At 59.5% G+C, this 17,528-nt stretch overlaps 1 protein-coding gene across 1 annotated transcript; it reads right to left on the bottom strand.

Moving 5' to 3' along the window:
- Positions 1–97: 97 nt before the first annotated feature.
- On the bottom strand, positions 98–13,359 carry PRDM12 (PR/SET domain 12). Its single transcript, XM_036913566.2, has 5 exons — positions 12,897–13,359; positions 10,941–11,131; positions 9,390–9,545; positions 1,882–1,993; positions 98–504 (listed from the first exon to the last, which is right to left on the bottom strand). Exons 1-5 carry the CDS (start codon positions 13,117–13,119, stop codon positions 98–100), a joined length of 1,089 nt encoding a protein of 362 aa, XP_036769461.1. The 5' UTR covers positions 13,120–13,359.
- Positions 13,360–17,528: the final 4,169 nt, after the last annotated feature.

Genomic DNA, 17,528 nt, shown 5'->3' with positions numbered 1-17,528 from the left:
CGCCGGCCCCGGGCGGTGTCCGGCGAGAAGGCCGCGCGGGAAGCGGGAGCCGCGGCGGTGCGCGCCCACGTGCATGGAGGCGCGCGCGGGCGCGCGCTTACAGCACCATGGCCGGCAGGTGGTGCGCGGCGGTGGCGGCGGCGGCGAGCGCGGGCGCGTGCGCGTGCGGCGCGGGCAGCGCGGGCGAGTGAGCCTGCAGCGCGGCGCTGGGCGGTCGGTGGCGCGCGCTCTTCTGGTGGGCGCGCAGGCCGGCCAGCTGCGAGTAGGCGCTCTGGCACACCTGGCACTTGTAGGGACGCTCGCCCGTGTGCAGGCGCACGTGGTTGCGCAGCGTGGACGACTGGCTGAAGCGGCGGTTGCAGAAGCGGCACACGAAGGGCTTGTCCAGCGTGTGGATGCGCATGTGCGAGCGCAGGTTGCTGCGCGAGTTGAAGCCCCGATGGCAGATGACGCAGCGCATGCGGCCCGCGGTGCCCGCCGCCGAGTCCGCCGGGTGGAAGTCCTCTGGCCGCGCGGGCAGGGCCGGGGGCCGGGGGCGGGCGGAGAAGGGGTAGAGAGCAGCCTCGTTAGGACCGCGCCGCCGGGCCCTGCCCCTCCTCGCTCCTCCCAGGGCCCTGCCGTCCTGGGCCCCACGTTGCCTCCTGGGAGACTGACAGGGTGCTGGCAGAGGGATGGGGGGGGCAAGGGCTCTGGCTTGGGGTCAAATAAGATTGGACTCCAGCGCATGCCGTGAGACTTCGGGGACTTGGTGACTTGGGTTTAAGAAACCTCAACTTTCCCATGTGTAAAATGGGAACCTACCACGACTTCATGGGGCTGTGCGACTACAGGAGGTGATCACAAAAAACCGATGGCTTCTGAAGGTTACTCTGTGCTGAGCATTTTACCTGCCTTAGCCTGTATATGGGAAGCACCTGCCTCATAATATTCTTCCATAAATGGTAGAAACTATTACAACCCCCCCAAAAAAAAACCACCTTTCATGTATTCATCCCACAAACAGTTACTGAGAGCCTGCTATGTACCAGGGAACTGCTTTTCTCATCTTGCAGTGGAGGTACAACAGCATCAGCCTCATAAGCCTGCTGTAAGGATCAGAGAAATTACCATTTGTAAAACATCAGCTGCAGAGCAAGGGCTAGATAAACAGTAGCTCGTGAGCCTCGGGTTCATCCTCTAAAAATAAGGAAACCAAATTTCACAAGGGTTTAATGAGGACCAAAAAAAGATGATACCTATAAAAGGTTTAGCTCAACACTTGAGCAAATGGTGTTTATCATGCTGATCAGCATCCCCAAGACAGGCACACTCTGCCCAACCTTCACTCAGTGGGTTTATACTGAGCACCAGCTCTGTGCCAGGCCCGGCACCAGGGACAGGGCCGGGAAATGTATAGATTGTCAGAGCTGGAAGGGAGCTTAGAGATCATCTCATTCAACGTCTTTTCTTTATGGATGGGGCAACAGGCCTAGAGGCATTCCCAATATTACACAGCAGAACTGGAACTCAATCCAGACTGCTGCCCAGCCCCTTGCTCTTCCTGCCACACCCTGCTGCCTCTCTGGTGTCCCCTCCGCCCAGCCCTTTTTGCCCCCAGACAATCTATTTTGTCCAGAAAAACAGAACTGCCCCTGAACCATGCCTGGATTGTCTTGGCAGCTCCAGGGGCATTGGCCTCCTTGGACCAGGGCTCAGTGAGTCCCGTGGGCTCAGTGCTGCTGGGGATTGAACCAGAGTCCCTGAGGCCGGGCGCCTCCCTGCACACATGCATGCACACGCACACACGTACACACACACACACACACACACACACACACACACACTCAGTCTCTCTGAGTTCTGTGGGTCCCTTGCCATCGTGGCCTCATGGGGACTACCTACCATGCTTGTTCTTTTTCTGCTCCTCCTCTAGCCCAGGCACGCCAGGGATCCCCAGAAAGGTGTTGTGTGAATTCCCATACCACACCAGCAGCTCCTGGTCGGGAGGGATCATCTACAGAGAAGGAGGCAGGAGGTCAGGGAGGCAGTGGCTTGGGGAGTAAGGGCTCTTTGCACATCCCCTCACAGCCAGGCGGCCACCGGCACCTGCCTTGATGATATGGTTCCAGTTTCAGCCTCGAGGAAGCCATGCTCGGGTCCATTTGCACCGAGCCATTCTCGTCATGCTACATGGAAGGCCCTAGGACGCTCTGCCCATCCTTCCCGCTCCCTGCCCAGGCCTTCTAGCCCTCTCTGTCCTCTCTCTGCTGCTGGGAACACAGCTGTCTCCACACACACAGTGGCCACACAAGATTTCCCAAGCAGACAGCAACAGAAAGGAAGCCTTGCAGGAAGCAAAAGCCACCAAAGGAGAGCTAGAAAAGTCTTCATTGCTTACTCAGGGGAACCAGAGGCAGCCAGCCCTCAGGTGTGCAGGGCTGGGCCAGATGTTCCCAGGGAGCTCGGGCTGTGGGCACCCTATGGTATTTGATTACACCCTGCCTAATAATGTTCTAGAAACATATCACCCTAAGCACCCACAAAGCAGTAGTATGTCATGTGTACTTCTCTCCCAAGCACAGGGCTCTGCATGATTCCATGCACATGGCAAATACTGAGAAAGCAGGATTCGCACTGAGAACACCTCCACCTCAGGAGATGCTGGGACACTCGACCTTCAACAAAATCCATTCTGCCAGGTCCTGGGTCAATGGCAGAGAACTCCACAGATGGGGAGGGGGCTGCTGCTCCCAGGGAAGGACCGGCCCAGGGAGATGGTGAAGGCTGCCGGCAGGGAGGGGTTTGCAGCGGCAATTCAGGGGAGCTCTGGAAGGCCTGTTCCGAGGTGGCACCGAAGGTAACCGAACGCTCCCGGACACCCCCCAGGGCCGGCCAGGCCTTTCGTGAAAGCCAGCTACCCCTCCCAGGTGGGAACTTTCAGGCCCTAGCCAGCAAGTGAGAGAGGGGACACCCCTCCAGCCTCCCAGGGCTGGACTCCAGGGAGTTGGCTTTGGCCCCCACCTTGGAGGTCACTTTCTGATCTGCCCAGAGAGAGCTGGGACCCCCCCCTCTGACCCCACCACCCCACCGGCAATAGGGTTTGTTTTCCGGTAGATCGTCTTTTAGTTGAAGCTGAAAAGATCGTGTGGGGCCCCATCCAGGGGTGTCTGAAATCAAAGCAGAGTAGTTTCCTTGGCTTCCTTGGCTACAGAGAAGGCCCTGCCCCTTCTGTTGGGTTCCAGCCTGCAGACCCCTGCCCTCCTCAGAACCCTTCTGTTCCCCACACCCTCCTTCCTTCTGTCAGAGCCAGGAAGGCCCTCAGCCTGTCACAGCTAGGCCTGCTGCACCCTGAAAGAAGAGGAGCCAGTGAGAGGAGGTGTGAGAAGGCAAGGCCCAGGGCACCCTGTCATCCTCCTGAGACTCAGCCCAGGGTCCCTGTGCCCCTTCCTAACAGGCCCCATGGCTGATGGGGTGTCGTGTCCAGCCAGCTTCAGCATCGGTGAGTGAGGAGAAGCCAGGCAGAGGGTTCACACTCAGGTGGCCAGGGTTCAAATATGCAAAGTCCAAGTGCAGTCCCTGTACTCAAGGAAAACTGGGTAGTGCCTCAAAGAAAGCAGGCAGATTAGAACCTGGCACCACAGCAAAAGTCCTTGAGGCCTCTATGCTCATTCACAGTCATGGCCACTGTCCAGGAGGCCATCATGTCAGAGCTGGAGGCCCTGCAGGACAAGGGCTGGCGAAGAGAGAGCTTCTGTGTGTCCCTAGAAGAGAGGAGGATGCAACTAAAATATTTAAGATCAATTCATTGTGAAGGAAGACGCTCTCTGACAGATGATGCCGACGAGCCCGTCCTGGTCCCTGGGCAACCTGAGGCAGGCACTTTGCCTCTCTAAGCTTGTCTTCTCAAATGAGGGGTTGTGGAGGTCTTTGAGGTCCCCCCAATGCTAAGACTCTGACTGTAAGTCCCCTCCAACGTTGTCCAGACCCTCGGCTTCAATTCTCAGATGAAACAGACATGTATATATCACAGCTCTTCTAAAGCCACAGGCCTCCAGCAGACATCCAGACACGCCCCTTCCTTTGGGAGACACAACACTGCAGGAGGACTTGGCTCAGGCCTTGGAGGCCCACCTGTTGGGGGCCAGTTGGGTTCCCACTTGCTAAACACATGACGTTGGGCAAGTTGCCTTATGTTGCCGGGCCTCAATTTTCCCAACAGCACCATTATTCTGGCCTCAGTGGGTGCCTATCAGGGTTCAGCAAGCCATGCACCTAAAGCTCTTTGCAGGATGGATCCACAGGAGCACTTATTATTTTCCTTGAGCTTGCCAACCTCTCAGGGAAATGGGCAGCAATCTCTGACCCCGCAGTTGTCCCCACAGAGCCTGCGGTGTGGCACAGAGTGGCTGGAACGGTTAATACCCAGTGATCAGTGGCTTTGCCTGCAGTGACCCACAGGAGCACAGGCTGGGTCCCCATGCCCCAAGGACATCAGCCCTAGGCCCAGGCCACCACTTCCTGACTCGATCTCCCTGGGGAGATCCCAGACATGGGATGCGGGGTCCAGCGAGCCCCAGGCTGATGTCACTCGCCCTGAGCTGCCTCTGTCCCTCCAGACTCTCAGTCTGGGAAGCAAATATCTATGTCAACACTAGCCTTTTCATTTTAATTGACAGCAACAATTATTATTAAATACAAAATAACAATAACAACAATAATGGTAAGGAATGAGGAGCCACGAATGTCTGGAATTGCACAAATTCTGAATATTATTATTCAAAAGGGTGTTCTTTGTAATATTGTTTTTTAATAAGAGCTTTAGTGTTGGCTGTTTCAGCAAAAGGACAAGACATTTATTTACTAACACATTTTTAACATGTTAAAATTAATTTTACTAGGTAAATTTAAAAATTAAAACAGGGACATAGACACACTGTCAAAAATGTGTAAACATGTGAAAAGGCCTGTAATGAAAAGTAACTCCCTCCCGCTCCGGATGCCCAGCCACTGTAGCCGGGTTTCTGTGCATCTTTCCCAGAAGCGTTTGTCATTTTGAGACCATTAGAAAATACTGATTTAAGGCTCATGGGGAGCAGCGTGACTTCTATTTTCTACACAATGTATCTGATTTTTGTTTTTTTAATGAGCACATGCTACTTCTTACAAAAAATATTTTTTAAAGAAAGACAATCTATTAAGGAGAACCTCCTGGAACTGAGAATGACATACACCCCCTGATGTGGAGAAGCCACCAGCTCCGAAGGCAGTGCTGGAGAAGGCGGCCTCACGGCACAGAGGCTGGGAACTGGAGGCTCTCCCAGCACTTGAGAGAGCTGGGAAGCCAGCGGCAGCCCCTGGCCTGAACCTCTGGTCTCTACCTGCTCCCAGGCACCCTCCATGCAGCAAGCCTGGAGAGCAAGGCAGGAGACCCCAGGGAACCAGCAGCCTCTTCCCAGAGATCCTGATAATACCATCCAGACACTCCCAGGGTCTCCCCAGCAGACCACCTAAGAGCAAACATCGGCCACAGGCCCCTGCAGGCCTCCTTGTCACTCCCTAGCGCTCTTTCTTTACAGCCACACTCTGGCCTGGCCCAGCGGAGGATCTCCGTGAGGCTTGGAGAACCAGAATCAGCTGTTCGTTCACTTTTCTGGACTGCAGCGACTGGCTCAGGACCCACAATAAACCAAGCAATTCCCAAATAAACTGGGTCCCACACCATGAAATCCACATCATCAAGACTCGGGGAATGTCAGCACCTGAGTCTTTCCTTGGTAAATCACATAATCTCTCAGTTCAAGCTGCTTAACCTTCCCTATCAGTCCAGAAGTTTCATTCTGTCACTTTCTGAATTCTTATTACCAATGGAAACCAATGGGGTTCTGGTTTGTTTTCCTATTTTAAACTCACGTCACACTATTGAACATGCTCCCGCAAGGCTCTGATGCCCTTCCCTACCCCCGGCGGTGCAGAAGCCCTTGTCTAGAAGGATCTCAGTGTCATCTGGACGAATATCAATTTCCATTGTACCACAGATGTCCTGACACACCAATTAATAGAGTTCCAACAAATAGATATTGGCCAGGGAGGCCCCACAGCACGGTGACCACGGGCTCTGCCCTGGAGTCAGACAGGCCTGGATGTGGATCACAGCTCAACAACCTCTTGCAATCAGCCTGAACCTTACTTTCTTCGTCATTGAAACAGGGATGGTGTCGAGAGCACCTCGCTGGGCTGAGAGGCTGGGAGTTTTTTCAAGTTTGCTGAGGCCCTTAGCCGTGTCAGCAAATGCGTCATGGATGGGAGCATTAGTAATGATGCTTATTAATAATCAGAGTGCCTTAATGCAACCATCAATGAGCAAGGTCAAAAGGAAAATGGAGCTTGTCCTCACGGAGCCCAGAGAAGAGAGACATGGAGACATGGGGCCTCCAGGTAAAAAATGCCCAACTGCCTGAAACAAGAAGTAAAGTAGCAGAAAGGAAAAGCCACTACTTTCGGGCATAATCTGCCAAAAAATATGGGAGAGAAAGACTTGGAATTATTTTCATGTTTCCAAAATCCAAATCCTTCATAACTTACTACTCAATCCTTTCCTTGTGCTGTGTTTGGAAGTCAAATGTCTGGCTTCCTGGAGCAGCAATTTTGTTTTCCTGGGAGAATTGGGTCCATGGTTCCCCTTTCAACCCGGTCCCCATCACTGCAGAAAGACTAATTCATTCAACATCTAGTGCCCACTCGCTGGCCACTTCGTAGGAATGTCATTTTAGGCGCCTGAGGTTGTAGTAAATTCTTCTGGGGCGTAAGTGAGCAGGGAGAGTGGCTTGAAACCCCACTGCCCTCGTCTCTGTTTGGAGGGCTAGTATTTTGTATTTGTGGGAAATTCTAGAGCAACAATAGGATATTCTGCTCATTGAATAAAGATGTTCCTTCCCATTTGTTGGCAAATAATGGATTACTGTTATGAAATAGAAATAGCAGTTCTGAGTGACAGAAAGATTAGAAAACAGATCCCGGCAAAGGCCCCTGTCCTTGGCGAGCTCGCACACACGCACAGGGCAAGCAGCGCTGTATTCGGGAGGAGTCCAGGGCCACCTGGAGGAGCAGCAGTGCCTTCCGGTCCAGCCTAGAAGGGCCATGGGAGCGCTGGCCTCGGCCCGGCTACACCGTGGGCAGTCACAGCCACCCAGACACACTCTGTCCTGTAACTGGAATCTCATATCACAGCACAGCAGTTTAAGAAAATTGCCACCATGAAAAATTTTACCTATTAAAAGTTCAATGTGGGTGATGTTTTGTGCTTCCTTGTCCCTCACTCAGTCCCCTCTCTGTCGCCTTGCTAACTCTGTGAAGGCATGAATGGCAAATCGGTGACATCCAGCTATTGATATCCTATATGATAATTTGTTTTTCCTGATCCTCTTCTGTCACCTTAGATTCCTGATCAAATATAAATGATGTTTTTTTTAATCTTATAAACTCAGATTCCTCCCTGGAGATACTCTTCAGTCACCTTGACCCCCGTGCTCTGAATTTCTGTATAAATGTCTATTAATGTTTCCTAACTCTGTTCAGCTTTCAGTCACTGTGACCTGCACAGCCTAAGGCGCAGGCCCCCAGGGTCTGCCACAGCTGAGAGTCCTCTTGCTAACACCATGTAAGTGTTCCTAGTCTGTCTCGTGTGTGTGTGTGTGTGTGTGTGCCCCTGCACTTGTGTACATGTGTGTGTATGTGTGTCTGGATAGAAGTAGGAAGGACGGAACAAACGTGCATCCCAGTCTCATCTGCATCAGGATGACCTGTGCACAAATGTGAGGGTGTGTGAGGCTGAGAGGGTGTCAGGGGGTGAGGGCCTGGGAGGGTACTGTCTGTTAGAAGTGGGGTTCAGCTACACCAGAGGCCAAATGTAGGCTGTCCGGTGGGGAGCCCCAGCTCCCACAGGGTGGTGGCCCAGTGGGCAAGGAGCCACCTCTGTCCTGGGCCTAGGCTACCCTCACACAGCCCCGCCCTGTCCTGCCTCACCGGAACCCCGGTCCAGGAGCTGCTCACCTTTCTTTACCTCCACACCATGCCCTCACAAGGTCCACCCCTCGGCTGAGACCCACTCCCTGGCCACCCCAGCGCCCAGGCAAAGGTCGTTCTGCTGTCATTCCTGGGACAGTCCCTGGAGCCTGGTGATGAGGGACAACTGGCCTGGTGCCCCTCGGGCCTCGGAAAGACCTGTGGGCTCTGAGCCCCAGAGAGAAAATGGGAAAAAAGGAAGTGGTTTCCTGGCCCTGGGGGCGCTCCTTTGCACCACTCCAAAAGTCAGTCAGGCCCAGCCTCACGGCAAGGGGCGCTGTGCTTCTCCCCACCCCTGGGGAGCAGAAGCACGAGGTCCAGTCAGGTCTCGGGGGGACAGCCCTACCTCCCCGCACAGCACTTGCCCACAACCTGCCATGGGGAGGGCTGGCAGCTTGTCTCTATCCTGGGCCAGATGCTGAGCAAATTTCCTGCCAAGGGACACTGTCCAGGGAGGGTCACTAGAACGTGGGTCTCCTTGGCTACCACCACTTGGTTTGCTTTTCTAGAGAGCCCCTCCTCACGTGTCCTGAGCTTGTCTGTCTCTGCCAAGTATTTCCCTAGGAGCACCCCCTTTTCCCTTCCTCCCGAGCCTTTCGATGATGTGGGCCTGGCTTATCTCCCTCCAGCTATGAGACACGGTATTTATCTGTCCGCTCTCTCTCCTCTGAGAAGCCTCATTCAGCACCAGCACCAGCGGCGGCATTCCCCTTGATGCCCAGCAAGAGCTCTGCCACCAAGTGAGACGCAGTTTCCTTGTCTGTCAATTGCAGATTATCGCAGAATCCACCCCCCTGGATTAAATGTATGTATATATGGCGTCTAGGAGAGCCTGACACGGAGAGCGATCAGTCTGTGATAGCTGACACCAGAGTCGTGATCCACATGTCATCGGCGTCCCACGCTTGCAGAATGAGGGACGACACACCGCTAAGATGCTGAGACACAGCTCCTTTCTCCCACACAGATGCTTTCCCTGGGCTGCCTTCTGTGTCTGGCACTCTGTACCTCTGTGGCTTCTGAACCCCATGACTCCCTCAGCAGACACCCAGAGGGACCTCACTGTTGAGGTGCTCATGACATTCACCGTGGCATGAAGTCAAGGTTCCAGCTTGCCACAGAGGTCACAATCCTGGAGACCATGCTGCAGGGACCTGTCCTACAGCCTGGGTGGGGCCAGCTGGGCCCTTGTCAATGCCGCTCCATCCACAGTTCCCAGACATAGCTGCCCCGACCCAAGCATTTCCCTACTGGGAACATGTCCTCCAGAACCTTCCAACGACCTGCACCTGGCTTAGCTCCCTCCAAACTCTGAGACACGAGTATACCCCCACAGTACCCACACTCACCTCGATGGCCTTATAGAAGATGCTGGTGCCAATCTGGACAACCTCTAGGTTCTGCTCCTGCTCGTTGCGTGCACACTTGATGTAGGTCATCCAGCTGCGGTGGTCCTCCTGGCTGGCATCGATGAAGTAGCGCACTGTGCCATCCTCATTGAACACCTGGGCGCCATTGAATTGGGGACCAGGTGAGGCGGGGCTGTATCACATGGGCCACCTGTGGCCCTGTGCTGGCCACATCTACACACTCTGTCTATCCTCACAACAGCCCCAGGCAGTGGACATGGCTATTATCATATCAGTTTTCCAGCTAAGGAAAAGGAGGCTCAGAGAGGTACAGTGACTTGCCTGAGGCCAGCCCACTAAAAATGGCCCACAGGAGTCAGTCCCCAGGGCCTCACAGGCTCCTCCATGTCCTCCCCTTTCTCAAAATAAAAGGGTCTCCAGGGGATCACTGACCAGATGAAGCAGCATCCAGTGAGCTCTCCAGGGACGCAGAGGTGCTCCCAGAGCAGCAGAAAGCACTGGCTAGAATCTCAGACCAGAGGGAAGTCCGGCTCACTGTGTCCCGGGCCCAAGCCCCTTCTCGGGAGCTACCAAGAATGCTCAGAGATCAAACTGGACCCCAACTGCCTCTCCTAGCAACAAATGCAGAAGGTGACCACTGGTCCAAAGCTCTAGGAGAGGGAGGCGGTGAGGTTAGGAGAGGCCTCTGGGCCATCCCCCTGTTCCCTTCCTCCTGCTTCTGGGACCAGGTGTGGGACTTGTCACACTGGATCCCTCCAGGGTCCGCAGGTTGGGGGTGTAATGGAGAGCCATCAATGGGGGAGGAAAAACGAGATCAGGGAGAGGGTGACATTAGATTAAGGGGAGGCTGGACTCTGCAAGGTGAAAGCCCCGAGGGGGAAGTGTTTTGGTGTGACTTCCCATCCTAAGAGGAGCCCTCCCTTAGGAGAGGAGGCACTGGGAGGAGAGGAGGGCCAGGAGGCCTCTGGGCTTCCTTCTGTAAAATGGGAATCATCATTCACTGAGATAATTTGGTGGAATGCAGGCGCCTGGCCCAGAAAGCTGACTCAGTGCCAATTCATCTGTGATCGTTTCCAGGGTCCTTGCTCTGTTGGGGCTAAGAAGCCGAGTCTCAAGAAGCACAGGCCACCCTTCTCCGTTCCAGCCACCCTCACCTCAGGCCAATGCTGGCTCTGAGAGCCTCCCCTGCCTCCCAGGTAAGGAAAGAATGTGGGTGGCTGGGAAGTGCTGCCAGGGGTGGCTTCCCAGCTCTGTGCTGAAGAACCCTAGGCAGGTGACACGGCCTCTCTGAGTCTCAGTGCCCTCCACCGTGAAGTGGGCCCAGCGTCAGTGGTGCCCCCTAGCCTGGTCTGGAGGAAAGAGGGTGGATGGTAAAGGCCTTTAAGGAGTGGTTTTAAGGGAGAAGCCTTCAGGCATCAGGCAGTGGCTGCGAATCTTGCCTCAGGGAGCGTCAGGGCCAGGGGTGCTGCAGCTCCCGGCGAGGGCAATGCTGGGGTCCCACCCACGGCCCTACAGCCTACAGTCACCTACCTCCCACATGAGGTTGTTGTTCTTGCAGATATCCACATGCTCTGGGGCGATAACTCGGCCGGTGAAGGGGCCCATCTCGGTGCCTGCCTTGATCCACGTCTTGGAGAAGATGCCGAGGCCCTCACCGGGGATGGAACTCTGTGCGATGATCACCTCGGCCGGCAGCACCAGGCTGGACAGCTTCTGCACCTCTGCAGCGGGGGCCCGTGGGGAAGCGGGTTAGAGCCTGAGGCAGAGGAGGCCTGGCTCTTGCCCTCCAGGGCCCAGGCCCAGTCCTGCCCAGCTGACCAGCACCACCTCTGCCCTGGAGTGGCTCCAGAGAAAGTCATTCGGGTGTGCCTGCTGGGGAGTAGTGGAGGGGCGGGCAGTGGTGAAGGCCCGGAAAGCAAGCGGTGCTTTGGAGCTCATTTCTAGAAGGTTTTTTTAGTCTCTCCGCCAATTCTGAAAGCATCCACAACTTCCCCTGACCTCCACCCCGGCAAAGTTTAAGAACTACTGAGCCTTTCACAGTGAATGGTTTTACAAATGGGCCAGCTGAGGCCAGCTCCCCACGAGGACATGGCTAACAAGCCGAGGCTCTCCCCAGTTCCGTTCTGGCCCTTCCGCTTGTCACTCGGGGCTCACAGCGTGTCCTGGAACCGAGCACGGGGCACTGTGGGGGGACCCAAGACGCTGGCAGGTTCTCTGTCTCCTTTGCGGGCGCGGGCAGGCCCTCCGCTGCAGCGGGCTGGCAGTGCTGGGAACAGACCTGCGGCCGCGAGGGGCTGAGGTTCAAAAGAAACGCTGGTGGCAGCGGACCAGATCCCCCGGTCTCTGGGTGACCCCGTGCGCTCCTGGGTGCCAGAAAGGGCGGCTCCCAGACCCAGGCAAACCCTGAAGTTGCCTCTCTAGGCGGGGAAGAGCCAGGGCGGGCCCCAACTCCGGGGGGGGGGTCCCCTGCTGCTCCTGGCCTCGGGGGTCGGAGCGGGGAGGCGCACATGGGCGGCCTCCCTGTCTTACAAGGTTCCCCTCTCAGCTACCTGGGAAAATACCCAGCGAGCGGGCCGGCTGAAAGGGGGCGGTTAAACGGTGTCCATTGCGGCGCGGCCGGCAATTTGTCACGCTGTTAAAGTGATCGCATTCATTCGGCTCCATTCGAAAGAAATTGCTAATTCTAAATTCATTAGCCCTGGAAGAATGCTGTAGCAGTAAATTGTAGCTCAATGCGGAGGGGACTTGTTTAAAAGGGGCCGAGGAATTCCCCTTACAAAAAGGGGGGATTAGATGGTTGACATAGCGTGAATGGAAGTGGAATTAGTCTGCACGGTAAATTAAGAGAGGAACAGAAATCGTAAAGGGGGAAGAGAGGGCGACGCGCAGAGATGCCAGCGCCGGGGAAAGATATTGTTTGCAGGTTGATGAATGAGGAATAAGAACTTGAGACATCTTAAAGAAAAGAAACTTTTCTAGCTGGCTTTTTCTCTTCTTCCTCGCTTTCTCGCCGGCTTTCTCTGCGCCCGCCCGCCCTCCGCCCCTCCCCAGCCCCCGCTGCCTTTTAAAGTTCTCGATTTAAGTGGGAACTTTCGCGGGTCAAGCCCAAGTTAACTAAATGAATTTAAAACCCCTTCTTTTTGAGTCAACTGCTATTACACGCCTAGTAAGGCTTTAAATGCCGGGAACCCGCCTGCTCAAAGGGGTAAGGGGAGGGCAGGGGGGCGCGGGGCCCGGCAACCGGGACGCGGCGATCCTTTCTCGGTGGCGCGCGAGGTGCGGTGCTGCCTGTCGCCCCACCCGGGCTTGGCTGCCCGCGCCCTGCTTCGGCTTACGGGAAACTGAGGCACGCAGAACACTGGGGTCGCCCGGGTTGGTGCGAGCAGCTGCAGCGCCCCAGGTCCCCGCTGCGTCCTGCGCGTCGCCGGGAGGGGAGCCGCGGCCGCGAGAGGAGGGGATGAGGCCGGCCTCGACGGCGCGACTCACCGCCGGAGAACGACTGCGCCAGGACCTCGGCGGTGAAGGCTGTCCGGGGGCTGGCGTGGTGGCTCTTGTCCTCGAAGAGCTGCTCTCCCAGCACGTTGCGCCAGCGGCCGTACAGGAAGCTGTGCAGGATGTCGGAGGTGATGACCTCGGCCAGCGCCAGCCCCGGCGCTTTCAGCCCCGTCTTGAGCACCAGGGCCTCCGCCGGGAGCACAGAGCCCATCATGGGCGGCCCGGGGCTCGCAGGCGCCGGGGGACAGGCGGCCGGGCCGACGCGGGGATGCGGCGGGCGCCGGGAAGCACGGGAGCGAAAGTAGAGGGCTGTGATCCGGGGGCCGGGGAGCAGGGGGAGGCCGGGGACGCCGGAGGGAGCGGGAGGCGAGGCGGCGGCCGGGAGGAGAGAGGACCAGGGGGAGCGCAGCCGAGGGGAAGGGGAGACGGAGGAATCTGCAGAGGTGGCAGAGGCGGCGCGGAAGGATGGGCGCCCCGGGCGGAGGCGGAGGCGGCTGGGGGTGGGGCGCGGGGGGGTGCGAGGCGGCGGCTGCAGGGAGACGGCGGCCAAGGCTCCCGGACGCGCGCTCGCCTCTCGCACACCCGGCCCGGACGGTCTTCCCTTTGGCAAAGTCTCAGCGCCTTTATAGCAGCCGCAGTGACCCTCCTAATTGGTTATTAATGACCCCCTGACGTCGGAGGACAGACTTGTCGTACCCGGCCGGGCTCGGGAAGCTTTCGCCGCGACAGCTCGAGGGGCGGGGGGCGCGGGCCTCCGAAAAGCCCCTCTCCGCGCCTCCCGCCCCGCCCTGGCCCTTCCTCCTCCTCCCCGTGGGAAGCGCGGGCCGGGCGGGAGGCTCAGCCCGCGGAGACGAGAGGAGGGGACCGAGTCGCGGAGGGGCGCGGCCAGGCTCGTTCGGACTCCAGGGGCCCAACCGATCAGGAGGCCGCCTCTCGCCCCCGGGCCCCCCGGGCCCCGGGCTCAGCCCCGGTTTCAGGCCCGAGCGGCGCCCCTCATTCTGGCCCAACAGGCCCGGCCTCACCTCCCTCCAGCTCCCCTGCCCTCCTGTCCCTGCCCAGCCCCACCGTCCCTCCCTGGCCTGGCCCGGGGCTCTCCGAGACCCCCAAGCCCCAGACTGTGGTAGTCGCCCCGGAACCCGCAGGCTCGGCACGGGCCGCGCTGACACGCGCAGACGGCGCTGCCGAGGCCGGCACTTCGCTTCAAACGGGCTGCTCCAACCGCCCGCTCTCCGCGGGCAGCCGGACGGGAAATTCATGCCCAGGCGGAGGGGCTGCCGGGGCGGGGCTGCCGCCGCCGTCGGGGCTCGGTCGGGCCGGAGGGTGCTGCGCAGGCTACCAGGCCCCCGGCCCTGGGGGGTGTCGGGAAGGACGGACTGAAATCGCCCCAGCCACGGGTCTCGGGGAATCGGCTTTGCTGACGGGCACGAGGGGATCCAAAGGGGTTCCGGGTGGTCCTGCGTGGAAGCAACCGTGACTCCAAACTAGCATCCCCCGAAACTGCGGACAGCCCTGGGCTGGAGGCTCCGGCCTCCCGGCTCCTTCGCTCAGCAGCTGCCTAGGGATGCCAGCCGTGTTGCTGCACCCCTTCTTGCCTCCTAGCGCTCTTTCTCTCTCCTCTGGCTCCCCTCTTCTTTGCTCCCTGCTCACCCCCTTTCTCCCTGCTCCCTCCCATCCCACCAGCGTACTTTCCGCGCAGAGGTTTCAAGGCAGCCGCAGGCCGGCGCGGTCCCTCTCCAGAGGCGGAGAGCGCCCAGAGCCCAGGGGGAAGACACCGCCTGCTGCAGGCTTTGCGGCCTCCCGGCTTAGCCTCAAGCCCAGAAGCGGGACGGGGGTCACAGGGACACTTCCCCCACCTGCCGAACTCCTCAGCCAGTGCCCGCTCCCTGTAATTTCAGATTTCCTTAATGGAGCCGTGTTTTCTGCACCCGCGGAGTGTGGGGTGGACCCAAGGGTTAGCTGGAGGAAAATCGGATCTCCCAGGCGTTCTCTGCACCGCCAGGACTTGGGCGAAGGGCCGAGGTTGCGGGGGAGCCCGGCCTTCCCACAAGGAGTCACTGTTCTCGTTTCCTTTGGCAAAAGGCTCCCTCCAGCCCTGGGTCTGGCCTTTGCTCAGCCAGCCTCGCACTTATCGGGGACGGACCCCAGGCCTCTGCTTGCCCAGTTACGGCCAGTGGCCTCCGGCACCCCGGGGTCTGCACCGGGGTGGAGAGTAAGGAAGGAGAGAGCCTCCGTCCGACCTTCAGACCCAGAGCCCGGGTCCGCCTCGAGGCTGATGCCCAGGCAGGGGGCGCGCCCGTCGGGCTAGACGCCAGCAGAGGGCAGCGCTGCGGAGGAGGCAGCGCCGGCGGCGACTTAGGGCTCTGGAACCTAAGCCACCTTCCAGACGTCGCCGGCGCGAATCACACTGGCTCCGGCTCGAGCCGAGGGATTCAGTTCGAGCGGGCGGGAGGAGTCCGGGCACCGGTGCCTCACCCACGCCTGGGCCTTGCCTTCTGCGAAGACTTGGCGGAGGGGAAATTGTGCCCGGGGCGGGCGGAAGAGAGTACGTCGGGGAGCGTCGTCAGTTGGCGCGAGCTCTGTTCCCAAGCCCGACAGCCAACCTCAGCGCCCCTGGGAGACCAAAAGTAGTGAGGACCGCTGCGTCCTTGGAACGGCCTTTCTCCTCCCTGGGCCTCGGTGTCCCTGTCTGTGCAATGGTTTGTGTTGGAACCTTGTCTCTCTTTGGGTCAGGTAACTGGCCTCTGAAGGCCCAAGGATTTTGCCAATTCCCGGGCCACCCCCACTGAGAAAAGCCCTCTGGCCTGTGCGTCCCTCCCACCTCGGGTGCAGCATTTAGGTCCGAGCCCCGAGCCCGGAGACCGAAAGTGAAACGACCGAATTCAAACGGCTACTAGGGAGCCCTGATCCTTTCCCGGGAACCCGCAAACCCAGGGAGCCGGGGGACAGGACGAAGCGGAGCCCAGGACAGTCTCCCAGCTCCTGCGGCCGTCGGCCCCGGGGGGTCTCCACTGTGCGCTCACATTTTGTGCTTCCAGTCTAGCGGGAGACCCACCCGGACCGCGCCCCGGGGAAAGGGGGACGTATAGGAACGCCCGAGGCTCAGGGTCCATTGGAACTGGGGAGCAAGGCCCCTGCGCCTGCATCTCCCCTGGCTGAGACTGCGAGGGAAAGCAGTGCACGTCCCGGGCTTTCTCCGCTGCTGCATCACGCCGCTTTCCGCAGGTCCCAGGCGCGGAGTGTGCCCGCGCCCAAGCCCCCAGCCCGAGCCGGGCCCGGCCCGGGCTCGCAGGCGCCGCCCCCCCCCCTCGCGCCCGCGGGCCGCCGCGCGGAGATCTCTTTAATATTCATGGGCGTTAATAGAGAGGCCCCCAGTATATCGGTCCTTTGTGGGCGGCTCGTAGGGCTTGAATAGGCCCCGGCCCCCTTTCTTCGGCGCGGCTTCCCGAGGGGCCGGGCCAGGAGTGAATGGCCCTGCTTCCCGCCCCGCGCTCCCTCCCCCTGCCGGGGAGAACATCTTTATCCCCGCCGCCGCCGCCGCCGCCGCCCGGGCCCCCATTCACGCGGCCCGCGCTCCGGGCGGAACGAATCAATCGGCCGCGGCTCTTCGGAGGTCATCCCCGTGGCCCGGAGGCGGCGGCGGGCCCACGGACCCACGCACTGGGGACACGGGGTGGGGGAGTAAGGGCGGGGGGGACCGGGGCAGGTGAGGAGGGACCCGAAGGGCAGCGGCCGCCCGGGCCCGGCCGGTCTGTACTTGCTGCCCCGAGCGGGACGAGCGCGGAGAGAGCAGCGGCCACGGCCAAGGCCGGACACCCACCCTGCGTCCCCTCGGGGCGTCCCCGCGGGGCCCTGGGTGCGGGCTAGGCGGCGGCCCATGACTCCCTGGGACCCGCGGCCCGGCCCGCAGGGCATTTTCGCTCTGGCCGGTGCGCCGGGGCTCCCTCGGGGCGCCAGGTCTGGACAGCGCGCTCCAGGGCGCGTTCGGGGGGGAGGACGGGCTCCCGGCTCCCGCGCTCTCGCTCGGCTGCCCCGGCCCGGGTGGAGGGGGGGGGCGAGTCGGTCAGGCGGAGCCAAGGCGCACCGGCCCCCGCCCCTCCCGCCCCGCCAGCCCTCGGAGGCGCAGAAAGGAGCCCATTGTCTGCCGGGAAATACATTTTTGGGGGCCGGGTGAAAGCCCGTCTTTCTTTTGAACTTTAGAAGAAAGTCTCCTGCCCTCGCTTCTCGGAGGGAGAGATTTGTCCCCCCTCTGGGGGCCCCGCTCGCCTCCTTCTCCCGAAACATCTGCCGGGGGAAAATCCACCCTGGAGGGCAGATCGCGCTCGCTTTAAGCCCCGCGAACTCATTAAAAAGATATTAGCGGCGGGGGCAGGTCCCGCGCAGGTATCGATCGGCTGGAAGGAGCCCCAGGAAGAAAAGGCGAAGAATGCGGACCCGCCGCGCCCCGGCCCCGGCCCCGGCCCCCTGCCCCCTGCGCTCTCGCCCCGAGGCTGGAATGGGTCTCTGCGCCGTCCGTGCGTCCCGCCGTCCGTGCGTCCGGCTGCCTCCCCCGGCGTCTCGGCCCCTCGCCGCCGCCTCCCCGCCCCGCGCGCGGGTTCCAGCCCACTCCCACCGCGTCCCCGCTGT

This window comes from Manis pentadactyla, chromosome 3, assembly GCF_030020395.1.
Source record: "Manis pentadactyla isolate mManPen7 chromosome 3, mManPen7.hap1, whole genome shotgun sequence".
Taxonomy (NCBI): Eukaryota; Metazoa; Chordata; class Mammalia; order Pholidota; family Manidae; genus Manis; species Manis pentadactyla.
The sequence above is the reverse complement of the archived record's forward strand: the minus strand, read 5'-3'. Positions and strand labels throughout refer to the sequence as shown.